The 27,951-nt window shown below is 42.5% G+C and overlaps 1 protein-coding gene across 8 annotated transcripts in view; it reads left to right on the top strand.

The window, feature by feature from the left end:
- kirrel3b (kirre like nephrin family adhesion molecule 3b) overlaps positions 1–27,951 on the top strand; it is a 211,039-nt gene that overhangs the window by 126,560 nt on the left and 56,528 nt on the right. For all 8 annotated transcript variants that reach the window (XM_036965155.1, XM_036965157.1, XM_036965156.1 and 5 more), the window contains exons 3-4: positions 8,144–8,293; positions 24,520–24,677. In XM_036965155.1, the coding sequence (XP_036821050.1) occupies positions 8,144–8,293; positions 24,520–24,677 (308 nt within the window). The remainder of the gene's footprint in view (positions 1–8,143; positions 8,294–24,519; positions 24,678–27,951) is intronic.

Genomic DNA, 27,951 nt, shown 5'->3' with positions numbered 1-27,951 from the left:
CGGCCATAAATAATGATGGCATATACACAGCTATATACACAAGAAAGCAGCGGTATACATAAAAGTGTGAGGCGTCTAATATTGTGCAGCGCATTTCAATATAGGACCCACTCTGCTATTCATAGAAGGGGCTGCATTTGCAGTAGCTCGCTCTGCCTGGGCCTGTTTCAATTCAGGGGAACAGTGATTAAAATGAGAGAAATCTTTCACTGTTCAGTCTGATAAATCAGAGGACAAAAGAGGATGATTCCTATCGCTCCCTGAATTTCTGCTCCTTCTCTTTGTGAAGTGCCTTCTGTTCTAATTAAAGAGAGAGATGCAAAGCTGCACCAAATAACTGGCATGAATGGCATGAATATATCTCAAAACAATCCATGGAGAGTTCCCACCGGTGTACGCTTTTGTGGAGGGCACACATGAAATGATTGAAAAGCTAAGTCTTAGAATGTTCTAGATAGTGTTCTTAACATTCTAGATAGAGGGGTAGAGTCATTGGAATCTACCTGACACGTGTGCTCCTCTGGCTTGTCCCCCAACAGAAAATGAATTGGTCATCAATTTCCGAACACCAACTACCCTATTTCCATCCCTGGAGGTGTCAGTGAGACGTGTCCTTCCTGAATAGCGTAAATCACTATTCCCCTGCCTCCATTCATCGTCCCTTCCCCTGCCATTGATCCACCATAAAGACAAATCAATTTCTGCCCTAATGGATTCATTACACTTAATGGGGCTATTTTACATGGTTTGCTTTAGTTAACAAACATTGTCTTTGAGATTCATTGAGATGAATGTGAGTTATACTAATACAACAGTGACATCCCTGAAATGTCCTCCCGTAGAATGAAGCAGTGTTTTTGTATGCTCTACACTCTACATAAGAATGCCATTGTGTGTATGATATGTTTGACATGAACGTAACCCAGTTATGACTGACTTGCCTAGTTAAATAAAGGTTTTTTAAAAAGTGTTTCATGCCATGGGACAAGGGCGTCACTAAATCCACTAAGGTCTATTTAAAAGGCATTTAGATGCCATTAAACTGTTTTTTACATAAAGGTATTTTTGAAATGTACTCTCTGCAAGATTTATTGTATTACAACAGCACATCTTATTATGTTCAATCTGCTAGAGGGCAAGAGGAGTCAATTGACTAGGTCATTTGTTTATGTACATGAACAGGGAAACTCAGTGAAATGCCGTTGTATAGTACAACACAATATGCCTATAGTACATACCCTAAATATACAAAAGTATGTGAACACCCCTTCATATTAGTGAATTTGGCTATTTCAGCCACACCTGTTGCTGACAGGTGTAAAAAATCGAGCACAAAGCCATGCAATCTCCATAGACAAACAATGGCAGTAGATTGGCCTTACTGAAGAGCTCAGTGACTTTCAATGTGGCACTGTCATAGGATGCCACCTTTCTAACAATTCAGTTTTTTTTCAAATTTCTGCCCTGCTAGAGCTTCCATGGTCAACTGTAAGGGCTGTTATTGTGAACAACTGCTCAGCCACAAAGTGGTAGGCCACACAACTGACAGAACGGAACGGCAGAGTTCTGAAGCGTGTAGCGCGCAAAATCATCTGTGCTCGGTTGCAACACTCAGTACCGAGGTCTAAACTGCCTCTGGAAGCAGTGTCAGCATAATAACTGTAGCTTCATGAAATGGGTTTCTATGGCCGAGCAGCCGCACACAAGCCTAATATCACCATGCGCAATGCCAAGCGTCTCTGGGAGCGAAAATCTTAATGCTCCAGAATACAATGACATTCTAGACGATTCTGTGCTTCTAACTTTGCGGCAACCATTTGGGGAAGGCCCATTCTTGTTTCAGCATGACTATGCCCCCACGCACAAAGTGAGGTACATACTGAAATGATTTGTTGAGATCGGTTTGGAAGAACTTGACTGGCCTGCACAGAGACCTGACCTCAACCCCATGGAATATACTTGGGATTGGAATGCCGACTGCAAGCCAGGCCTAGTCGCCAAACATCAGTGCCCAACCTCACTAATGCTCTTGTGGCTGAATGGAAGCAAGTTCCCGCAGCAATGTTCCAACATCTAGTGGGAAGCCTTCCCAGAGACTTGAGGCTGTTGTAGCAGCAAAGGGGGGGACCAACTCCATGTTAATGTCCAAGATTTAAGAATGATTTAAGAATGATTTAAGAATGACATGTTCGACTAGCAGGTGTCCACATACTTTTGGTCATGTAGTGTATAAGGCAGATGTGATCACTTCTTACCATTTACAATGCTTACTGTGGAGATATAATTTCTAATTTCTCCTGAGTTTACACAGGGTCACACCATTGCATTGTGCTTAAGCAGGTCCTTATACTTGAACACAACATGGAAGGATCTTCATTCAAAGCCTATATTCCAGGAATGGAGTCTCATTCAACTTCAGAGAATGACGTCAGTCAAGCAGAGCCATTGACTCACTGACTGCATAATCAACAACAGCATGGAACTCAAGACCAATGGTCATTAATGTTATTAAGCGAGTGATGCCCAGTTTAATCAACACTATATCAGAGTGACGTGTAACCTTTTTGACCTTCTTCTTCTGTATGGAAGCTTTTGTACCAATGTAAATAATAAGACCCATAACTGTAAGCGGTATGTGGGCAGATGTGAGCGCTCTCTATCTGAGGATCTGGCTTTCCTATTAACAAAGGAACCACTCAGAGCTCACATAGCCAACCAACTCCTGTCTTTTTATTTGGTACCTCATTGTAAGCTGGTCTTGTTATGTTTTCCTATGTTCTATGTTTATGCTATATACTCTTCTATCCTGCTTCCATCCCTCACCTTCTTTAGGAGTCAGCATGCTTCAGTTCGGCTGGCGTCTAGCCGAACTCGACAAGTGCTTGCCTACTCAATTAAAACCTCTTGGAACTACCCATCCCGGATCCGGGAGAATTGTCATCAACTACACTAATTAGCATAGCACAACGGTCAAAAAATATTACTAGAAAATATTCATATTCATGAAATCACAAGTGAAATATAGTGAAACACAGCTTAGCCTTTTGTTATTCACCCTGTCATCTCAGATTTTGAAGTTATGCTTTACAGCCAAAGCAAGACAAGCATTTGTGTAAGTTCATCGATAGCCTAGCATAGCATTATGTCCAGCTAGCAGCAGGAAGCTTGGTCACGAAAATCAGAAAAGCAATCAAATTAACCGTTTACCTTTGATGATCTTTGGATGTTTTCACTGACGAGACTCCCAGTTAGACAGCAAATGTTCCTTTTATTCCATAAAGATATTTTTATACCCAAAATACCTCCTTTTGTTGAGAAATCCACCGGAAATTGCGGTCATGACAACAAAAAATCCAAATTATGTCCATAATATTGACAGAAACAGGGCAAACGTTTTTTAGAATCAAGCCTCAAGGTGTTTTTCAAATATCTATTCGATAATATATCAACCGGGACAATTGGCTTTTCAGTAGGAGCGAAAGGAAAAATGACTACCTCTGTCTTTTACGCAATAATCACTCTGAGAGCCATCAGGTGGCCACTGACGCAATGTAGTCGTTTACGCTCATTCTTCAAAATAAAGGCCTGAAACTATGTCTAAAGGCTGTAGACACCTTAGGGAAGCCACAGAAAAAGGAATCTGGTTGATATCCCTTTCAATGGGCAATAGGGATGCATAGAAAGACAGGGGTTTCAAAATAAGAATCACTTCCTGATTGGATTTTTCTCAGGATTTCGCCTGCAATATCAGTTCTGTTATTCTCACAGACAATATTTTTTACAGTTTTGGAAACTTTAGAGTGTTTTCTATCCTAAGTGTTTTCTATCCTATCCTTTCTATTCTCAAGTATATGCATATTCTAGCATCTGGTCCTGAGAAATAGGCGGTTTACTTTGGGAACGTTATTTTTCCAAAAATAAAAATAGTGCCCCCTAGTTTCAAGAGGTTAAAAGACTTCCGCTTGAAAAATTTGAAAAAAGCAGCAATAGTGATGTTTGTCCATTTTAAGACACCATAGCCAGTACATCTGTCATAAATGTTTATGTTTTTGCCAAAGAGATCTGCGTTGCGCAATTTTACGTCTGACTAAGATTTTTGGTGCAGTATTTTTCAATTACAAAATGTGCAGGAAATTGAGTCATCTCTAGTTGAATGACAAAAAATAATTTTTTGAAGAATCGCGACTGTTGACCAATCACCGACAAAGAGGCTTAGGTGTTGACTCTGAACTTGGCTTGCCTCCAGATGAGAAAACACTACCAAACTTTTTCGGCTGGGAAGCATGAGGACGCCTTTAAAGATTAAAAGCTACATGTGGGTAGGTGAAATACAGAGTAGTTAAATTGGCTGTAACTCATTCCACTATCTGAAAATGAGGGCCACTTCATGGTCTATGGAAGTGAATGGGATCCAATGAAGCAATGGACGATAAATTGGACTTTTGGAGCACAGTGATCTCAGTATCCGAACTCAAGGAATTAAAGCCATTGTATCTCCTAGTCCATTTGTCCTAATGTATTATATTCATATTTGGTGGCATGTGCTAAAACATACCTCTTTATATCCCCAGTTTTTAATACTAAGTCACTGAAAAATATTTGAAGAGAACATGACTCATTGATGGATGCAACGGAATAGATTTTTCATCCAGACATTTATTGGCAGTATTCCAACAGCAGGGTTGGCAGAGATTGTAGCTGGTTAGAGTGGAATACCATCTGATTTATAAAGTTCAGTTTGACTAAACGCATCATTGGATAAAATGTTTAACTGTTGGCCTGGTTATGCTTAAACTCTCCACTCTATCGGGTTCTGTCATCAGTGAATTACAGGAGAACCTTAGGAGGAGAAAGCAATCTCTGCCAAGAAATATTGAACATTTTGGAGAATTTCACAAGCAGAGATTCTTGTTTAATTCACATTGCTCAAATAATTAGACAGAGTTCAGCCTTTAGAGAACTGTTCAAGTTATTCATATTGAAACTTTGTACAGTTTTCCATAAATATTCACAATCAAACGTATCGTTTTCTGACTTATTTTTTCTCAATGGGGAAATGCGCTCCTCGACACACTCTCAATGCAAATTTCAATAAGTGAAGTGTTTTCGAGCTATCCCACTGGGCACACACTTGTTGAATCAACGTTGTTTCCACATCATTTCAATAAAATTATGCTGAACCAACGTGGAACATATGTTGAAGTGTGCTGTAAAATGGTTAGGACTCCTGGACATACCTCTTCCTGCATTATTAAACTATAAATCTCACACCGCTGTGCTGCTAAAACACATCTCAATCTCTAGCCGTGCCTCTTCACCATTGCAATAAAACATACAGTCTCCCCAGAATACAGAAACCTCCTCAACCCCTATCATCATCAATACAACATACTGGCTCTCCAGAATACAGAAACCTCCTCAACCCCTATCATCATCAATAAAACCTGCTGGCTCTCCAGAATGCAGAAACCTCCTCAACCCTCTATCATCATCAATACAACATACTGGCTCTCCAGAATGCAGAAACCTCCTTAACCCCTATCATCATCAATACAACATACTGGCTCTCCAGAATGGAGAAACCTCCTCAACCCCTACCCCTCCTCAACCCCTTCACTCTGCCAACATTATCATTCAGTGTTAAAACGTTAATTTCAACATGTAGTGTTTTTTAACCCTTGTAATAAGAACATTTGTTTTCACGTTGGTGACACTAATAATTCAAAGACAGTTATACTATATTATATTATATTAAAGTGACCTGCTACCCAATCTCATCTCATTTGAAAAATAATAGCCCATCTCCAATGAGCATTAAGCGGTGCGTGGGTAAAATCACTGGGGGAACCAAGCCAGAAAAAATAAGCCATATTACAACGTATGTGTTATGAAAATTGCGTTGTTGCGCTATAACCTGTTAGTCCAGATGCTTTGCCACCATGATATATAAGCCTAAAGCCGAGACAATAAGAAGACACAGTGGCAGAAAACCGGAGAGCAACCTCTGTCCACAAAGCATATTGCATGTAACAAACAGTTACAAGACCTACAGCATGGTCAAGCAAGTTAATGTTTCCGACATATTCGTACTACAAAACAAGTATTGATTTAGAACCACGGAGAGTTACCGCAAGTTGCAAAGAAAACAGGAGCTGCCTCCACTATTTCAGTCCCACTTCAGGCAAGTAGGCAAGTTGAGAACAAGTTCTCATTTACAACTGCGACCTGGCCAAGATAAAGCAAAGCAGTGCGACACAAACAACAACAGAGTTACACATGGAATAAACAAACGTACAGTCATTAACGCAACAGAAAAAAATCTATAAACAGTGTGTGCAAATGAGGTAAGATTAAGGAGGTAAGGCAATAAATAGCTTGTAATGGCGAAGTAACTACAATTTAGCAATTAAACACTGGTGTGATAGATGTGCAGAAGATGAATGTGCAAGTAGAGATACTGGGGTGCAAAGGAGCAAACAATACAGTATGGGGATGAGGTAGTTGGATGGGCTATTTACAGATGGGCTATGTACAGGTGCAATGATCTGTGAGCTGCTCTGACAGCTGATGCTTAAAGTTAGTGAGGGAGATATGAGTATCCAGCTTCAGTGATTTTTGCAATTCACTCCAGTCATTGGCAGTAGAGAACTGGAAGGAAAGTTGACCGGAGGAGGAATTGGCTTTGGGGGTGACCAGTGAAATAGACCTGCTGGAGAGCGTGCTACGGGTGTGTGCTGCTATGGTGACCAGTGAGCTGAGAAAAGGGGGGGTGGGGGATTTACCTAGAAAAGACTTATAGATGACCTGGAGCCAGTGGGTTTTTCGACGAGTATGAAGCGAGGGCCAGCCAACGAGAGCATACACAGTGGTGGGTAGTATACAGGGCTTTGGTGACAAAACGGATGGCACGGTGATAGACTACATCCAATTTGCTGAGTAGAGTGTTGGAGGCTATTTTGTAAATGACATCGCCAAAGTCAAGGATCGGTAGGATAGTCAGTTTTACGAGGTTTGTTTGGCAGCATGAGTGAGGGATGCTTTGTTGCGAAATAGGAAGCCGATTCTATATTTAATTTTGGATTGGGGATGCTTAATGTGAGTCTGGAGGAGAGTTTACAGTCTAACCAGACACCTAGGTATTTGTAATTGTCCACATATTCTAAGTCAGAACAGTCCAGAGTAGTGATGCTGGACGGGCAGGCAGGTGCGGGCAGGTTCGGGCAGCGATCGGTTGAAGAGCATGCATTAAGTTTTACTTGAAGAGAAGTTGGAGTCCACGGAAGGGGAGTTGTATGGCATTGAAGCTCACCTGGAGGTTAGTTAACACAGTGTCCAAAGAAGGGCCAAAGTATACAGAATGGTGTCGTCTGCGTAGAGGTGGATCAGAGAATCACCAGCAGCAAGATTGATGTATACAGAGAAAAGAGTCGGTTGTTGAGCTCATTCACAAGTTGAGCTCACTCAGTTTAGCTCAATGCTGATTGGCTATTATTTAATTATTTTTTTATCAAGGGAGGCCAAATGCTCACTGGCTTCCCTTGCATTGGGGCGGCAGGGTAGCCTAGTGGTTAGAGCGTTGGACTAGTAACCGGAAGGTTGAGAGTTCAAACCCCCGAGCTGACAAGGTGTCGTTCTGACCTTGAACAGGCAGTTAACCCACTGTTCCCAGGCCGTCATTGAAAATAAGAATTTGTTCTTAACTGACTTGCCTGGTTAAATAAAGGTAAAATAAAAAAAAATGAAATGCTACAGGAATCAACAATGTCATACTCTTTTTGACCAGACAGCATCAGATAGATGGCCAACACATTTAGAGACAGGGGCGCTGTTTCGCTCTCTGGATGTGTTCTCTGGTGACATACATTCAATCTCTTACAAACTGAAGAAAAACATGAAACAGAGCATTATTTTTATTGGTACATTTTTTATGCTTCCCTTGGCATCCATGAATACACGCAACTGCAAATGACCTAATGTTTACGGTAACACAGTAGTCAACAATCTATATTGCACCATTGATCCTTTGATTGCCTATGTTCAGGCATTGTTGCACAATTCATAACATGTCAGTTGGATTGAAATTTGCTGATAAAGGTTGAAAGACCAGACTCCAAGTTCTGACAGGGAATGTGTTGTGTCCCAGGCTACCCTCGTTACACAGTGATTGGGGACCACAGTACAGGGGAACACCACCTCCGGATCCAACGTGTGGAGCTGATGGATGACGCTGTCTTTGAGTGCCAGGCAATCCAGGCAGCAATGAGGTCCCGCCCTGCTAGACTCACTGTGCTGGGTAAGTAAGGATTACATTTACACACAAATGCACACCACACATACATGCATACTGTAGACAAATGTACAATAATGTGCACAGAGAAAATGGCAATAGAGGCAGCCAGTGACTTAGCAGCCACCTCAAACCAACCACAATGTCATATCTGTAGTGCTTCTCCCTTCCCTCAAAACATTCAACATTCAAAATCCACTAAATCTGTGTACTGAATCAATGATTGTGCCAGAAAAGCCACAACTTTGTATTAGCATAACAGCAACTACCAAGATAATGCTACAGCAAATAGATACAATACAGCATCTCTAAACTTTGCCAGTCCCTAATGTTTTTACTTTCATTTCTTGCTTCACTCCCAGCTGGCTTCAGTGTTAATTCTGAGAGGCTACTGGTTCTTCATTAAACTTTATTTGGTTATCATTCAGTTTTGCCAGTTCTGCCTTATTGGGCAGCATTAGTAAAATCACTGCTCACTCTTCTCTATCTCTTCTCTCTGCCCTCCACGCAGTATACCCTTCTGCTGTGTAGGATTATGGGTAATATGAGGGGGAGCTGGAGTCAATGACAGAGCCAGAGGATAAGGGAGAAGGACTGAAGGGAGAGGAGGAGGGAGAGTGGGAGGTTGTGGAGCAGAGTATCCTCACACGAGAGACTCATCCACCTTATTGATCTCCGCTAATGAAAAGTGAAACTAATGATCTGGAGGCAGCCAGAGAAAGGAGAGAGGGGAGACAAATTGCGACCCAACGTCTCTCACTGCCGCACCCCATGCAAATGGTTATGAATGAATAATTACAAGTTCTTTACTGAGAGTCAAAGGAACTATACCCCGCTTCCCCTTCCTACCCTCCACCCATTTAAAGTTAAGTTTATCTTCCTCCAACCCCACCGTTCAAGCATCTAAGTAGTTTGATCAAGGCCTCAAGGATAGGAGAAGGGTATGACACACTAATAATTTAGGATGCATTGCTATTTATTTCTTTTTATTTCACCTTTATTTTACCAGGTAGGCAAGTTGAGAACAAGTTCTCATTTACAATTGCAACCTGGCCAAGATAAAGCAAAGCAGTTCGACACATACAACGACACAGAGTTACACATGGAGTAAAACAAACATACAGTCAATAATACAGTATAAACAAGTCTATATACAATGTGAGCAAATGAGGTGAGAAGGGAGGTAAAGGCAAAAAAGGCCATGGTGGCAAAGTAAAAACAATATAGCAAGTAAAACACTGGAATGGTAGTTTTGCAATGGAAGAATGTGCAAAGTAGAAATAAAAATAATGGGTTGCAAAGGAGCAAAATAAGTAAATAAATTAAATACAGTAGGGAAAGAGGTAGTTGTTTGGGCTACATTATAGGTGGGCTACGTACAGGTGCAGTAATTTGTGAGCTGCTCTGACAGTTGGTGCTTAAAGCTAGTGAGGGAGATAAGTTTCCAGTTTCAGAGATTTTTGTAGTTCGTTCCAGTCATTGGCAGCAGACAACTGGAAGAGGAGGCGGCCAAAGAAAGAATTGGTTTTGGGGGTGACTAGAGAGATATACCTGCTGGAGCGTGTGCTACAGGTGGGAGATGCTATGGTGACCAGCGAGCTGAGATAAGGCGGAACTTTACCTAGCAGGGTCTTGTAAATGACATGGAGCCAGTGGGTTTGGCGACGAGTATGAAGCGAGGGCCAGCCAACGAGAGCGTACAGGTCGCAATGGTGGGTAGTATATGGGGCTTTGGTGACAAAACGGATTGCACTGTGATAGACTGCATCCAATTTGTTGAGTAGGGTATTGGAGGCTATTTTGTAAATGACATCGCCAAAGTCGAGGATTGGTAGGATGGTCAGTTTTACAAGGGTATGTTTGGCAGCATGAGTGAAGGATGCTTTGTTGCGAAATAGGAAGCCAATTCTAGATTTAACTTTGGATTGGAGATGTTTGATATGGGTCTGGAAGAAGAGTTTACAGTCTAACCAGACACCTAAGTATTTGTAGTTGTCCACGTATTCTAAGTCAGAGCCGTCCAGAGTAGTGATATTGGACAGGTGGGTAGGTGCAGGTAGCGATCGTTTGAAGAGCATGCATTTAGTTTTACTTGTATTTAAGAGCAATTGGAGGCCACGGAAGGAGAGTTGTATGGCATTGAAGCTTGCCTGGAGGGTTGTTAACACAGTGTCCAAAGAAGGGCCAGAAGTATACAGAATGGTGTCGTCTGCGTAGAGGTGGATCAGAGACTCACCAGCAGCAAGAGCGACCTCATTGATGTATACAGAGAAGAGAGTCGGTCCAAGAATTGAACCCTGTGGCACCCCCATAGAGACTGCCAGAGGTCCGGACAGCAGACCCTCCGATTTGACACACTGAACTCTATCAGAGAAGTAGTTGGTGAACCAGGCGAGGCAATCATTTGAGAAACCAAGGCTGTCGAGTCTGCCGATGAGGATGTGGTGATTGACAGAGTCGAAAGCCTTGGCCAGATCAATGAATACGGCTGCACAGTAATGTTTCTTCTCGATGGCGGTTAAGATATCGTTTAGGACCTTGAGCGTGGCTGAGGTGCACCCATGACCAGCTCTGAAACCAGATTGCATAGCAGAGAAGGTATGGTGAGATTCGAAATGGTCGGTAATCTGTTTGTTGACTTGGCTTTCGAAGACCTTAGAAAGGCATGGTAGGATAGATATAGGTCTGTAGCAGTTTGGGTCGAGAGTGTCCCCCCCTTTGAAGAGGGGGATGACCGCAGCTGCTTTCCAATCTTTGGGAATCTCAGACGACACGAAAGAGAGGTTGAACAGGCTAGTAATAGGGATGGCAACAATTTCAGCAGATAATTTTAGAAAGAAAGGGTCCAGATTGTCTAGCCCGGCTGATTTGTAGGGGTCCAGATTTTGCAGCTCTTTCAGAACATCAGCTGAACGGATTTGGGAGAAGGAGAAATGGGGAAGGCTTGGGCGAGTTGCTGTTGGGGGTGCAGTGCTGTTGACCGGGGTAGGAGTAGCCAGGTGGAAAGCATGGCTAGCCGTAGAAAAATGCTTATTGAAATTCTCAATTATGGTGGATTTATCAGTGGTGACAGTGTTTCCTATCTTCAGTGCAGTGGGCAGCTGGGAGGAGGTGTTCTTATTCTCCATGGACTTTACAGTGTCCCAGAACTTTTTTGAGTTAGTGTTGCAGGAAGCAAATTTCTGCTTGAAATATACTGTACCCTCCATTTATTTGTGGTCTCTCTCAACTGTCTTCGTCAATGGGACACTTGTAAATCATGCAGTGCCTTCTGACACCATCGCAGATTTTAGAGAAACAACAAATGTCGGTACATATAAGTGTCTTATGTCGGCCGAAAGCTTCAATTCTTGTTAATAAAGCTGCACTGTCCAATTTACAGTAGCTATTACTGCGAGGAGGAGAGCTCCGAACAACAAAACACTTTTTTCACCTCAATAGGTTTTATAAATTCACCTCTGAAGGTGAAATGTGCACTTGCATTTGAAATCTTGCTCTGATTTATCATCCAAAGGGTCCCAGAGATAACATGAAGTGTCGTTTTGTTAGATAAAATCATTTTCGTGTCCTAAAAAGGTCCATATAGCATGCACAATCGATTTTGTTTTCCCACTCGTTCAATTTGCAAAGAAAGGAATCTGTGAAAATCTCACCCTAAACGTTGTTTCAATCAGTCAAATCGCATTTGTATGTATTCACCAGAGATCCTAGAACGTAACGAGACCTCACTATATCATTAGGGGTGTAGTTTATCCTACAGGACACCATATTTGGTCAGGCGATGCCTTCATGGCACGCCGATGATGCGGGCGGTCTTCACTTGAACGACTCTAACTTTGTCAAATAAGCACCAATCGGGGTCAAACAAACCATGCATCTGTCATAAAATGTAGCTACCAACCTTGTACGACTGCATGCCTTTTCATTTTGGACAAAAATTATGAAAAAAAAAAGTTATGAAGTTATGAAAACTGGTTGTTTTAAAAATGTTGAACTTATAATATATGGCTACTAATAATGGAAAAGCTAAATCAAAGTCCAAGTATTCAGATTTGACGATATTCTTGCAGAAAAACTGTAATATGAATGTGAATGTCTCCTTCACGATTTGCCAAAATGTACCTGGGTGACTTCACACTAAATGTCATGTAACTCGCTCATACTTCAAGTTATTCGTCTGAAACGTTGGACATATGCTGCTGCCATCTTTTGGACACCATCGTAATTACAACCAGAGTGATGGCTGGAACTGGGTCCTTTCTGCTGCATTTCAAAGTTGGTGGTAGAAAAAAACATGATGTTTTTTTCTATGTATTTTCTTCTACCAGATCTATTGTGTTATATTCTCCTACATTCAATTCACATTTCCACAAACTTCAAAGTGTTTCCATTCAAATGGTACCAAGAATATGCATATCCTTGCTTCAGGGCCTGAGCTACAGGCAGTTAGATTTGGGTATGTCATTTAGGCAAACATTTTAAAAAAGTGGGGCTATCCCTAAGTTAATTGAATCTTGATGATAGTGTTGCTTTGGGGCTTGCTCAACATTGAGTTTAACTAAAGCATAATTTTCCTGTGCAGTACACTACTGCAACTGTTGATACACTACATGACCAATAGTATGTGGACGCTGGACTTGCTTCCATTCAGCCACGAGATCATTAGTGAGGTCGGACGATTAGGTCTGGCTCATAGTCTGCGTATGAATTCATCCCAAAGGTGTTCGAGGGGGTTGAGGTCAGGGCTCTGTGCAGGCCAGTCAAGTTCTTCCACACCAATCTCGATAAACCATTTCTGTTTGGACCTCGCTTTCTGCACGGGGGTATTGTCATGCTGAAATAGGAAAGGGACCAAACTGTTGCCACAAAGCACAGAATTGTCTAGAATATAAGTGTGCTGTAGCGTTAAGATTTCCCTTCACTGAAACTGAGGGGCGTAGCCGAACCATGAAAAACAGCCCAAGACCATTCTTCCTCCTCCACCAAACTTTACAGTTGACACTGTGCATTCGGGCAGATAGCGTTGTCCTGGCATCCACCAAACCCAGATTTGTCCGTCGGACTGCCAGATGGTGAAGCTTGATTCCACTGCTCCAGAGTCTTAACGGCGGCGAGCTTTACACCACTCCAGCCGACGCGTGGTGCATGGTGATCTTAAGCTTGTGTCTAGCTGCTTGGCCCTTTTCATGAAGCTCCCGACAAACAGTTCTTCCAGAGTCAGTGCTTCCAGAGGCAGTTTGGAACTTGGTAGTGAGTGTTGCAACCGAGGACAGACGGTTTCACGCGCTACACTCTTCAGCACTTGACGGTCCCACTCTGTGAGCTTGTGTATATATAGTGTACGTTTTTAACCCAAGTCTGTTGAGCTGCAGTCACATTCACAACAATGTAAAGATGGCTACTTAAAGGAAAGAGCTGTCAATTACCCGCCAGTGGTGACAGAGTGTGTCTATCGACTCTGTCCGTCCACAGAGTGGAACAGTCTCCCTTCTCTCTTACCTGACTGTCAAATGAATCTAAAAACATTCCCCTACTCTCTGTTTTCTACATCAAAGGGAACTGTTTTCTTTATGACTTTGCTATTTACAGAAAAAAGACACAGATTTGGAGTGCTTTTTGTCACTCGATATTCTCACATAAGATTGGTACTGTGTCCATTTGTTCATTTATTACAGAAAGGCTTACAATTCTAGTCTTACAGGCAATTACCAGTCCATTGAATTCATAATCCTGAATCCTTTAATGATGTTCCAATAAAAAATCTTTGATATACCCAGCAAAAAGTTAAAGGATGCACAGTCTCTAACCTGACATTACTCCTGTTTAAACATTAGCAAAACATTTGTGGGGGAGTTTGGAGTGTCTTATTTGAGTAGCATTAGGAGTAAAAAGTAAGCTTATCAAATAAATGCAGTATGAGGAAAACACCATAGAGGAATGAAAAGGGTCATCAATAATGTAACGAGGCATCAACTTCCCTCCCCAGAAATGTTTCCCCTCTGGAAAATTGTCTTTGAACTTTGAACCCCATATCTGATTGCAATCATGGGATCCAGGTTGCAGGCATGGAGGACAAGTGGCTTGAGGTTTGGTGAATTAGGCATGAAGGTCAGGAGTGATCTAGGGGTTATGGTCTGGGGGTAGTCCTGAGGCTAATTATATCCTCTTCAGCAAGGTAGCAGGCATCTAAACCGATGCCTCAATGTGTTAACCTGGGTTAGGAAAGAAGGGGGAGGAATGGGCTCTCTGGAATAAGGTCTCTCCCCTTAAACAGATCTGTGAGACCAGGTAATCCTTTGTAAGAGAAATGTGCACCATTTACCATTTAGCGATGGTGAAAAAGTTGCTGCTTTTTTACAGAGTAGACCAACACTGAATGATGAGGACTGCTGTTGACTCTAATGTGACTTTTATAGAGCTCATTGACATTCATCCTCCGACAAGTATTCTAATGAACCTTCATTCCTCATCAATCGCTTATGTTGATCGATTTCCTTTGTTGTTCCTTCCCGTTCCTCGCTAGGTCTTGCTTTTTAATGCCGTAGCCCTCTGTGATCACAACATTTGATGCACTCCAAGATGAAAAACTACATTTAAGGCATGCAAAGTAATGCCACAAGGCCCTAATACGTTCATAAGTATTCTCTGGGAATTTATGTTTTGATACTGCCCATTAGGAAATATTTACATTGCTGCAGATTAACTCCACAGAAAATACGAGGGCCAGATCTGTCCTCTGTTTTTCATTTGCTGTCAAGATAATTATTAATTAGATTCACACTGCTACGGGAAGATCAAGTTTCCTTAGCATGGAATTAATAACGGTGTCCCAGCCACTCTTCTGCCCTTGTTTGTAACTTTAGAGAGCATCCAGAGGCACACCGATTATTCACTTTTAATTACAAGAGTGCAAGATGTGAGATCTGACAAAACACTTCCTTCCAAATGGCTAAACATTTGTCTTTGGAGCAGCCAAAGACAAGGAAGGGCACTCAGCTGTGTTGAATTCAGAGGCAAAAATCACATTTTCCAAGAAAGCTTGTTGATTATAATTCTCTGGCGGGTCTAGCCTTGCGCAGTGCCAGGGATCATGGTGTGCCTCGCAGCACAACGTTGGAATGGGGTAATCTAGTTATATCTAACTATGCACCGATAGTTTGCTTCCCAGTGTCCTCTTTTTACTGCTTGGAGCTCACATCTAGTCTTATGTCTAGTTTTTCTTCCTGTGGTGAAATTGATTGTCTGTTCAACATGACCCTTTGTTATTTAACCCTTTACAATCCACCTCATCCTCTTGTCATTCGTTTGTCCTCCGAAAAATAGACTTGTCCAGTCAGGGGAGGGAGCCAGTGACTTGACTTTAACACACCTTGGAGAGTGTAGGTCATCCACTAGATTTTTCCAATAGTGGTGGAGCAAACAATGCTGCTCTGCACTGCAGGGTCTTCTTAGCACGACATCTGATTAATAAGTACTCTCTCTACTGAACTGCATCTAATGTCAACTTCCAAATTCTTCCGTCATATGTTTATTCTATTACATTGCAATTTTTCTAAACTTTAAAGCAGTGATAGACAAAGGGGGAAAAAATGCAATCATTTAATGAAAAAGTGTCCTTCAACTGTAGTTGTTGAAGGTAAAACTGAATTTTGTCTCGCTCAAGAAACTCTATTGAAATCTTGACACTAAACCGAAGGGCAGCTTCATGAGGAACATTGTGTTTTTAACAAGACACAAACAAGAAGCAGTAATTGTCCCTAGGTCTCCTGTAGTTCAAACCACTGAATCCCACTTATGATTTATGGAATCATGGGTTTCAAAATAGATGCACTATATGAAAATAGAAAGGACACAAAGTATATGCCTTATTGAAGAAGCACAAGGGGGAGAATGCAAGTTGATTGGTTTCCAGTAACAGTCACGACGGGAGCAGTATTTCCATCGGCAACACTTTTACCGTTCCAACTAATTAATGGAAGTGGTTTTATGCATTCCCCAGCTCTCTCTTTCTCCCTTTTTCTCTCTCTCTCTCTGAATGTTGCTCCTTGACTGTGCATGCCAAAATTGTAAAGTCTTGAAAGAAAATGTTGAAACACCTCATTAAGCAGTTTAAGTGTGCTAGTTTTCTGTATGTAACCAATTTATCTCTCACATAAGTCAATTTGACTCTAGCCAAGAATGTCCGCTGAAGTAGGGCCAGATCAGAACCCCTGATCAGCAGTCATTTTGTTAGAAATATGGCTCTTCCATTTACATTATCTTGCGAACACTATCCCTGATTTACATGAAAGTACATTACTGAGATCTAAGATAAAGAGAACATCTATAATATCACTGACTCTATGAACAGCTGTATGTTAATACCCAACAGATTGCATGTAAGACATGCTTTTTTGGTTTGAGTGTTTTAAAAGAGAGGGGTACTTTTAAACACACATACAGCTGTGTTTTGAAATCTTTTCAAAATCAATATGTCATGTTCAGTAATAAATGATCATAACAAAAACGATTATTGACTTAAACAAATCTAGAACTGGAAGAGATGAGAGCTTGATTGACACTCTATAAGGAACAATCCATTTCGATAACATTTAATGTGAAGGTATACATTAACAGGAGTCTGTTTTTACATTTCATGCAAAATGACAGCCATATTGCTACAGAAACAAACACACACACACACACAAACACGGCAATGTCAGTGCCCTCCCAATCTGTTGAGAGCAACTTTAGCGCTACACATCGCTGCTCTGTGACGGAGCCATCTCTGCACGCTGCTGACAGCTCTGGCATCTCACCACTCCTCCCATGTCTCCAGAAAACCTCCTCATCCCTGCCTTCACTCTCCCTCTGTTGGTCAGCATACACACACCTACACCACCTACACCACACACACACACACACACACACACACACACACACACACACACACACACACACACACACACATACACACAGTCATATCGTCATACCTCACATTAATCTCTCTATCACTGATCATCTAACACAGCCGGTATTAGCAGAGTGGGAGAGATAGAGACAGTCTGTGTGAGCCAAGATCTTGTGACCTAGAAACAGGTGTATGGTGACAGCACTTGAAGAGACCTGTGATTTGGGCCAGTGAGCCACGTATGTCTCTTGTCTTCCACCTACGATGGATCGTTCTTTTCTCCCTTCTCTTTTGTGATCTATCTATCGCAACCTCTGCAAGCTGCCAGGCCGCCGTCGAATTGGGGTGACAGGTGTCTGGTGCGAGCATTCTGCCGAAACCGGCGGGGCGAGCCGACCCATTGTTGTTCCAGACACGTCGGCAGAAGCCCAGCACTGTGCACACTGCATTTCCAGACACCGTCGGCAGAAGCCCAGCACTGTGCACACTGCATTTCCAGACACCGTCGGCAGAAGCCCAGCACTGTGCACACTGCATTTCCAGACACCGTCGGCAGAAGCCCAGCACTGTGCACACTGCATTTCCAGACACCGTCGGCAGAAGCCCAGCACTGTGCACACTGCATTTCCAGACACCCCACCCCGCCCCCTCCCCACCTCAGAGCTCTTCTGAGGTTACCCCTCTCAATCACCCACCTCCAAATTGCCTTTTGAACCCACTCTCCTGCTCCTGGAAGGCTGTGTGTAGGACTATAGGCTGCTTGGAGAATGTTCCTCAGCCTGGCTTTGGTTGTTTATGACTCAGGTTGTCCGCCATCAGCAGAGCCCCAATGGTAATAGACTGGCTTTACTTCTCTTCCAGTCCTGGCGCCGTCAGGGTGTTTTCTCAGACCAGGCTAATCCCAGAGGTTCTGAGGTATTGAAATGTCTCCCAGGACACAGGGCAGGTTTATACTCTAGGTTTATTCGGACAAGCCCTGCCTATAACAGACTTACTGTCACACATGGTTGGGTTAATTACAAATCCATATGCCTTTGTCTCATTTATAGATATCTTTGATTATACACTAAAAATAAATGAGCTCACTAAAACACAATCAATCCGACCTGCCCTCTTCTCCCCAGCCTGCTCTGAGTTTTATGGTAAAACATGGCTCTGAGATCTGGGTTGGGCAAAAACCTGAAACAAACCATAGTGCTATCTCTCTCAGGAAGGGGCGATGCAATTCCATTAAACTCCATTGCTCCTTTAATGAACTTCAGTGGAAGCTCTTATCTGAGGCAGAGGGCTGGGGTAATGGAAGTTGTGACAGACTGTGTGCCCCCTCAAAACACCCATCGCCTAGTAGTCTCACTCCCTGAAAAAGGTTGCTTGGAGCATAAATATGAGAAATTAACTGGTACACCTGTGATGGCCCAGGTGACAGACAGGCACATCATAGTCCTCCAGATAACCATTAAAGGTGAGAAAAAGTAATAAGCAAGGTACATTTAGAGGTAAAATGTTAATACATCCAGAGCAGAAAGGAAAAACAGGGAAACTAGCAGTATGAGCCAAGTAAGAGGAGAACACATACTATAGAACTAATCTATTGATTAATCTACTCCTTTGAAGAAAACCTACAGAATCTCTCTTCCACGTCATATCTCAGACAACAAGAGGATGTTTTGCCCTCAAATCTAGGAGTTGAGAAACTATTGAGCAGTGTGTGTTTGTATAAGTGTGGAAGTGTGTGGTGTGAGAATGCATTATACTCTCCCAGAGTGAAGTGGGGAAAGAGGAAGTATTTCAGCAAGCCAGCTGGTAATTAAAGAGGCGCAATCAATCCGAGCCGCTGACCGGCTCGTGAGAAATCCATCACGGGGCCGCAGTAAAGCGCTAATTTGGAACCATTAGGGGCTGCCGAGTTTGCAAACAGGACTGTAATGATGATGACTGGCGTGGTTCGAGGCCTTTGTGCGGCTGTCAGACTGGCCCACAAGAGGGACGGTTGTGGAGAGATGGCTTAACAGCAACCCAGTATGGAGAGAGAGAGAGAGAGAGAGGGAACTGGAATTGCACTTCGATTTGCAACTATTCTGGCTGTTAGACTGTGACTTACAATAGGCTACTCTTTACTGTGGCTTTACTGTCCACTGTAGCAGGTCCACTGTGGAATGTACAAACGTAGATCTATGGCTTGTTTATTTTATTTACCTTTATTTAACCAGGTAGGCAAGTTGAGAACAAGTTCTCATTTACAATTGCGACCTGGCCAAGATAAAGCAAAGCAGTTCGACAGATACAACAACACAGAGTTACACATGGAGTAAAACAAACATACAGTCAATAATAAAGTATAAACAAGTCTATATACAATGTGAGCAAATGAGGTGAGAAGGGAGGTAAAGGCAAAAAAAAGGCCTTGGTGGCAAGGTAAATACAATATAGAAAGTAAAACACTGGAATGGTAGTTTTGCAATGGAAGAATGTGCAAAGTAGAAATAAAAATAATGGGGTGCAAAGGAGCAAAATAAATAAATTAATTAAATACAGTTGGGAAAGAGGTAGTTGATAGGGCTAAATTATATGTGGGCTATGTACAGGTGCAGTAATCTGTGAGCTGCTCTGACAGTTGGTGCTTAAAGCTAGTGAGGGAGATAAGTGTTTCCAGTTTCAGAGATTTTTGTAGTTCGTTCCAGTCATTGGCAGCAGAGAACTGGAAAGAGAGGCGGCCAAAGAAAGAATTGGTTTTGGGGGTGACTAGAGAGATATACCTGCTGGAGCGTGTGCTACAGGTGGGAGATGCTATGGTGACCAGCGAGCTGAGATAAGGGGGGACTTTACCTAGCAGGGTCTTGTAGATGACATGGAGCCAGTGGGTTTGGCGACGAGTATGAAGCGAGGGCCAGCCAACGAGAGCGTACAGGTCGCAATGGTGGGTAGTGTATGGGGCTTTGGTGACAAAACGGATTGCACTGTGATAGACTGCATCCAGTTTGTTGAGTAGGGTATTGGAGGCTATTTTGTAAATTACATCGCCAAAGTCGAGGATTGGTAGGATGGTCAGTTTTACAAGGGTATGTTTGGCAGCATGAGTGAAGGATGCTTTGTTGCGAAATAGGAAGCCAATTCTAGATTTAACTTTGGATTGGAGATGTTTGATATGGGTCTGGAAGGAGAGTTTACAGTCTAACCAGACACCTAAGTATTTGTAGTTGTCCACGTATTCTAAGTCAGAGCCGTCCAGAGTAGTGATGTTGGACAGGCGGGTAGGTGCAGGTAGTGATCGGTTGAAGAGCATGCATTTAGTTTTACTTGTATTTAAGAGCAGTTGGAGGCCACGGAAGGAGAGTTGTATGGCATTGAAGCTTGCCTGGAGGGTTGTTAACACAGTGTCCAAAGAAGGGCCGGAAGTATACAGAATGGTGTCGTCTGCGTAGAGGTGGATCAGAGACTCACCAGCAGCAAGAGCGACCTCATTGATGTATACAGAGGGAGTTGTGAGGAAAGAGCGGTTGAGGTAAACTACCTGCCCATTGTTTGGTCATGCAGTGCTTACAGTACATCTGAGTTAGCCTTTGTTTTGTGAGGGGATTGCCCCTATGGCCCTAAAAGGGAAACCGAAAGTGGGAGATGGAGGAGTGCAGATGGAGAGCATGCCACCTGTGCCAATGACTTAGCAAAGAGATTACACTGGCACTCATTCTACTCAGAGATCCTCGGTGTCATCCCTGTGACAGATATCACACACATGGAGGAAATGAAAAAAGTCCTGTCGGAGGCAGCCAAGCGAGTCTTTCACCCTTTTTGTCTGTTTTTCATCTACCCTTGACACATCACCGCCTGTCTCCCAGAGCAGAGCACACGACCTGAAAGCATAACGACAATCTGTGCGTCTTGCCATGGACCTCAGCGTATGGAGATTACCATGCATTAAATGTTAACCTTCACTGCAGCGGCACTCAGGTCCTCTCTGAGGGAAGCCTTATGGATTGTTTAAAGGATAAACTATTATTAACTTTACAGGTCAAGATGGGTCAATAATATCTCTAGGAGAGGGGTTGAAAGTAGCCTTTAAATTATTACACTTTCATATTCTGTAGTGGCATCACATCACTTCCTGGCTGTACTGTACCTACTGGGCACAGACACCAATTCAATGTCTGTACTACGATGGTCCAACATTACTTTATTGAATTGACGTGGAAACAACATTGATTCAACCAGTGTGTGCCCAGTGGGTAGCAGGTTTCTGGTAGCCTTGAGCTGTCATGTTCTGTTTTAGAAAGTCAACACATTTTACCTGGATTAGTTCACAGCCATTGCTCTTCCTTGGTGACCTGGTATTGTGACTGGAGTGGTGACAGTCAATACCAGCCTGAATCCACAACCCACTTACTCCATCTTTAATATGCATGTCTGTGCTGTCGTCAGTCACATAATGTTAGGCTCTCAGAGAGCTCCAAATGGAGCAGTTTTTCTATTCAATTTGCCCCTTCAGAAGATGGAAGCTATGCATACCTCAAACAACTTGACAGTTAGTTAATGTTTCAGCAGCATTGAGTGAGCGCTGACAGCAAGCCAATAACACTAGATCTCTAGAAGCATCTCTCCATCTCTGTTGCTCACTATTTCATATTTTCATAAACCAATGAGAGGGTTGATAGGCTTCTCTGATTCTGGTGACAAAGAGAAGGAACAAGCTTGTTTCCAATCTTAAACCACAATATTACCATACTACAATGTACCGTATATCCATTTGTTCAGATCCGTAAATATCTTCGTATTCTAAATAAGCCCTAGTATTTCTATCTTCCACCAACTTGTGTAACTTCACATCGTGAAGAACACCAGATCAAAAGGACATATACTAACCACAGTATTTTCTGTTCAAACAAAACATTTCACACTATCACTGTTTCCAGAGCCATTTGACAAGGCAGGAATGTGACTGTTGGTCTGGTCTAGAAACAGGTTGGAGAATCACCTGGGACCTGAGTCACAAGGCTTAGCCGGACTGAACTGGCAAAGCAGAAAAGCAGCCCTATTCCCAATGCTCCACTTCTGCAAAATCTCACACTTTGTCATAGTGTGTCACCGGTACTATACAGCCCTGCCTTTTTAATTGCTTGTCCTAAGGAAGGAGGATGTGGGTGGAAACAGGGGAAAGCATCAGTTATATTTAGTCTGCAGTTTTCATTCCTTTCATAACCAAAAAATACAATTAACTAGAGGCAGTAAAAATAACCTGTATGAGCTTCCTTCCTGAGTTTGTTGCAGCAGCTCTATTTTATGTCAGACGGTGACACAGTCCTTGTTGATCATCCATAGGTCTGCTATGAGTCCCTCGGGATGTTAACGAGTCATGGCTCCCTATTCCTATTTCATTTAACTAGGCAAGTCAGTTAAGAACCAATTCTTATTTACAATGACGGCCCACCCCAGCCAACCCCTAACCCAGACGGCGCTGGGCCAGTTGTGCGCCGCACTAAGGGACTCCCATCACAGCCAGTTGTGATACAGCCTGGAATCGAACCAGGGTCTGTAGTGACACCTCTAGCACTGAGATGCAGTGCCTTAGACAGCTGCCCCACTCAGGAGCCGTTTAAATGTTCCTGGGGAATGGCTGAAAGTGTAGATCCTGTTGAAAGTGAGTAGTTTAGTACAGTAAGTCATGAATGGAAGATCAACCATCAAAGTGATGCTCTGGAACTTTTGTATAATTTCAGCCAGTACTGCTCATGAGCCAAAACAGGTCCCCAACAGGTCCCCATTTTTTGTGTACTACAGTAAGTCATCCAATTGTGTGTAGCTTCATCCATTTCGTATAATATGTTATGCCCTGTAATTTGTATTTATATATATTTTTTTAATACAATTTGTACAATATGTTATGAATTTGTTGTGCTTAAGATCCCTGACTGCATCTTTAACCTTTAGCATTCAATGAGTCAGTGACAAAGCAGAACAGGAATATGTCCCCTTTCAACAACAACAAAATGTATAACTGTGTTGTATGTATAGGCAATCAAACCTTTCACTAGAATTGACAGATTGCTATGGAATTGCGGTCATCTCATAAGCAGAAAAGAGACAGATAGAGGAAGAGAGTGGTGGATGACTGCAGAATGCAGATAGATCCGTGAATTGGGCTCCCGAGTGGCGCAGCGGTCTAAGTCACTGCTTCTCAGTGCTAGAGGCGTCACTACAGATCCAGGCTGTATCACAACTAGCCGTGATTGGGAGTCCCAGAGGGCAGCGCACAACTGGCCCAGCGTCATCCAGGTTTGGCCGGTGTAGGCCATCAAAATAAATAAGAACTTGTTCTGAACTGGCTTAAATAAAAAGAAATAGGCCATTATCCATAAAACAATTCAACAGTGTATCCATAGCTCCCCTTTTTCATTCCAAGCCTTGGCTGTTTGACAGAAGACCCCCGCCCACCTTCTCTCTCCGACCCTCTCACTCTCATAGGCAAATATGCCAGCTGCTTGCAGCCTTTGATTTCATCATGCCCCAGATCTGCACTGTAAGGAGCGTGCAGGCCAATCAATAATTCACTGGAGTTTGAATAATAACAGGGTGATCAGCATGTGTGTAAAAAGAGGCGTGTAATCAGTGCCATTCAGGGGCCTGCATTCTGCATTCATCCACCACTCTCTTCCTCTATCTATCTATTTTCCGCTTATGAGATGATGACTTGACTGCCATTCCCTGGCAATCTGTCAATTCTAGTCAAAGGTTTGATTGCTTCAATTGCCTTCATGTACGGACACGTAAAAGTCATGATTAAAATGCACCGGTGTCTGTATCATCCATTCACATTGTCAGTAACAGCACAAAGCTGAACTGTGCTTTGGATTTCTTAGGGCTCTTATTCAGAGTCTATTGTTGGCTACACTCCAGACATATGATGTGACCAAAGTCTGCCCAATACGGCTCTGACATCTCTGCATCAGTGACCATGGACACCAGAGATTTCAATCTCACAGGAGAGAAAATGGACAAAAGAAACTGAAACCCCTCACCTCACCTGTCATTCATAAAGCTATATTGTATTTGAAGTAATCTCCCTGTCCTTGGCTCACACAGGTATTACTCAAAAAGTGAGAACAAGCCGTTTTACACAGTCCCACAGATACAGGTGGGACTGTGTAAAAGATGACCTTATATGAACCTTCTTATGTCCAAGACATATCTTCTATCAATCCAATGGATGAGTCTGAGGTTTGATCAAATACCTTCATCGTTGAAAATAATGACACTCTGGCTTGAAGAAACAGTTGTTGTTGTATACAAGTATATGCTATTACATGTTTATAACGTAGCTACAACACAATGCCTTTCTGTTTCCCTCCAGTGCCTCCTGAGGACCCAGTGATCAGTGGTGGTCCGGTGGTGAGCCTGAGAGCAGGAGATCCCCTAAACCTGACCTGCCACGCTGACAACGCCAAGCCAGCCGCATCCATCATCTGGATCCGCAATGGAGAGGTCCTCAATGGAGCCATGTACTCCAAGGTAAGCATCGAGGTGTGTAATACACAGTTTGTTTTTTAAGGGTGGAGGGAGGGCTGGGGCTTTTGAGGGGGGACTTACCCATTTCCATAGGTAGAAAGCAAAAGCCCTCAAACACTATTTCTTCCATGTAATAGGTTATATCACTCATCAAATTCCAGTTGATGCTAGTCAATCCTTCCCTTGAAATGTGACGTGAATAGCCACTTCAAGAGCACTAGCCGTCTGTGACGGGTGATTTCTTGTGCCATCTGTAAACTGTGCCTCAGCATTCAGCCTAGATTGATTGGAATAAAATCCCCCGAAAATACAGTGTCTTCTCTGGGATGTCTAAAGGATGTTTGTCCTCTTTGCCCAGCTAATGCCTCTACTCAAACAAGCAGATGGTGAGCAATAATAATGCAAATCGGTGACTCTCCAGCACCTTTGCTGTTTCCTATGTGCCATGCTTCTCTCTTTTCAGTGGCAGGGTCCATTAAGAGATCTGTTCGGTAACTTCTCTATTGGAGAAGCCGTCCCTGATCTGTGGTATTCAGAGAAGATGCTCTGCCAACCAACCCTAGCCTTCAACTCAACCATCACCACACACAATGCCACACCAGACTGCCAGCTGGCCCCTCTGGCAAGTTAATGACACTAACCGGCGGGCTAAACATGTAATCAATGCCACTATCTGAATTTCCATATAAACAAGGAGAGCGAGCGGGCACCAACTCTCTCTCCACTGTCTCATCCCATTATCGGCTTTTTTCAAAGAGCAGATAAATGCCATTGATTGGGCTGGGATACGGCACAAGCCCAATTGAATAAAACAAGGTGCCGTTTGCTAATAGTAAGGGGGATAGCGTGCTTCCTACATACACTTCCTCTTTCTGAAACAGCAGCAGCAGTGATGTGGGGACATTGTAGCCCAGCTGATGGATGGCAGCAGCAGCTCAGCCATGCAGTCTCTAGCCACAGCCTTCCCCTCATATCACTACCATTAAATATAAATGTGTTCAATTAAAAGTGGATGTCTCGTGAGAAATGTAGCTTTTGAGAGGATAATTGGCTGTCCTGCCCCACCTCGACCCTCGCCTCGCTCCACACCCCACAGATGATGGGAGGTAATAAGGCCAGATGTGCCAGAGTAAGATGGTAGTTTCCTGATGCATGGCTTCCTCTACTCTACAAGAATGGCTTTGACCCCTATAGGTCTCAGAATGACCTCCCTCAAAATCCTAATGGATCAGTTATCTGCCATTTATCTTTAAGTAAGTTTTTACTTTGTGATAAGTACTTGGACCTGGTATGGTCTGACTGTATGAAGCAGTCATTCAAAGATCTGGTTATACTGCATGTGAATGGCATTGAGTATGGGCTTGACTTGGTACCTATGGATGTAGATTGTTATACTCATTGCATACTGTACATTGTGAGGAGGCCTAGTACAAGCTTCAGATGATTGAAAATCTGAATTTGAGAACAAGGGAGAATATCTAAATCCTAACCGTTTCGTATTCAGTTCCATTCAATGGGGGACTAGTACGAAAAAAGTAGGAAAAGGAATGCACTCACTACTGTAAGTCAAAATTGGAAAAGGGCGTCTGCTAAATGACTAAAATGTATCATGTAAATGTAAACTCAAACCACATTTCAGTCAGCTCCTTATGGATGGACTGGTGAACAAGTGAAAGGGGTGTCATCATAGTAACTTCCACAGGGCTGAGGGAATTCATTATTCTGTGAAGCATTCAAATGCATGACACCAGAAAAGAAGTTCTGCTTATCGTCCCTCTCTTCCTCCACAGATAAGTTTCCCTGCTCATTCCTCCCCTACTCCCCCACAAACCTTCAAAGCTTCTTTATCTGTCTCTCAATTTCATTATTTTCCTCCCAACCTTCATCTCAGCAAAGTTTTCTGTAAAATTAGAGAGATTTTCTTTTAACCCTCCTGTTGTGTTCGTTTCATGTTAATAAATCCTGTGTTCCCGGTCCAAAATGACCGCCCCATTATAGCTGATTATAAATCCATAATAAGACATGTATTATAACCTAATGTTGTGTTAGATCTTCTTATCAACTTAAGTTAGTGTGAACATAACACGTTTTGAACTTCTATTTGCTATTTATAGCCTGTAGCTTATGCAACTTGTATGTGAGTAAAAAAAAAAAAGCATAATGTATGGATAATTTTGACTATAACAAATACTCAGATGAAACACAATGTGCTATTTATCACAGACAACTTTGTGTCAAAGTGTAACAAGGACTCGCTCCTCACCAGTGTCATGATCAAAGATATGATCAAGAGCCTCAGATACTGTATTTTTGGTCATTGTGCTGCAACAGAATGAATTGTGAGCAATACCTAAAAAAAAAAGCATTACATGCCAAAGCTGCGAGAAAAGTTCTATATATTATTGAAACAATGTTGCGATTATTTGTGTGAATTCCAACAGGTGTGGCTCCTGTGGGGGAAAAGTTCCCATGAGGATTGCCATGGTAGCCAAGAAGGGGAGTGAGGTTTGTGTGTGTGTGTGTGTGTGTGTGTGTGTGTGTGTGTGTGTGTTTGCGTGTGTGCTGAAACAAACATGCATGTGGGGGTCTGGGAGAGGAACTGTGTCCATCTGATGACTGGGCATGTGCCTGAACTCAATTTTATACACTAATTGTAGTCTCACCCATTCATTTCTAATGACCAGTCATTTTTGACCGGGAACACCACAGGCGTACAAAAGTTAAATAAAACACCCAAAATGTAATGAAAATCATCAACATTTATATTGTGTATTCAGATGCCCTGTGTGGACAAAGTCATGGAACCTTTTGACAGTCAGATTAAATTAACTAAATTCTTCAGAGAAAAAACTTGTAAATCGGTCCAATTCGAGTGGAACACAGCAGGAGGGTTAATAGTAATGCTCAATACCAAGTGAGGCTGTGGGAAATCATCCCGGGAAAAAGTAACTGATTAACTTTAAAGAGTGTATAATACATGTCACATTTTTCATACTCAAGAGACAGGTAGAGTTCCCAGTACTTTCCCTGCATAATAATCCATAGTACCCCTTACTTTCCCTGCATAGTAATATATATGTACCCCTTACTTTCCCTGCATAATAATCTATAGTACCCCTTACTTTCCCTGCATAATAATCTATAAGTACCCCTTACTTTCCCTGCATAATAATCTATAAGTACCCCTTACTTTCGCTGCATAATAATCTATAGTACCCCTTACTTTCCCTGCATAATAATTTATAGTACCCAGTACTTTCCCTGCATAATAATCTAT

Source organism: Oncorhynchus mykiss, chromosome 27 (genome assembly GCF_013265735.2).
Source record: "Oncorhynchus mykiss isolate Arlee chromosome 27, USDA_OmykA_1.1, whole genome shotgun sequence".
NCBI lineage: Eukaryota > Metazoa > Chordata > Actinopteri > Salmoniformes > Salmonidae > Oncorhynchus > Oncorhynchus mykiss.
This window is presented reverse-complemented; position numbering and strand designations above follow the sequence as displayed.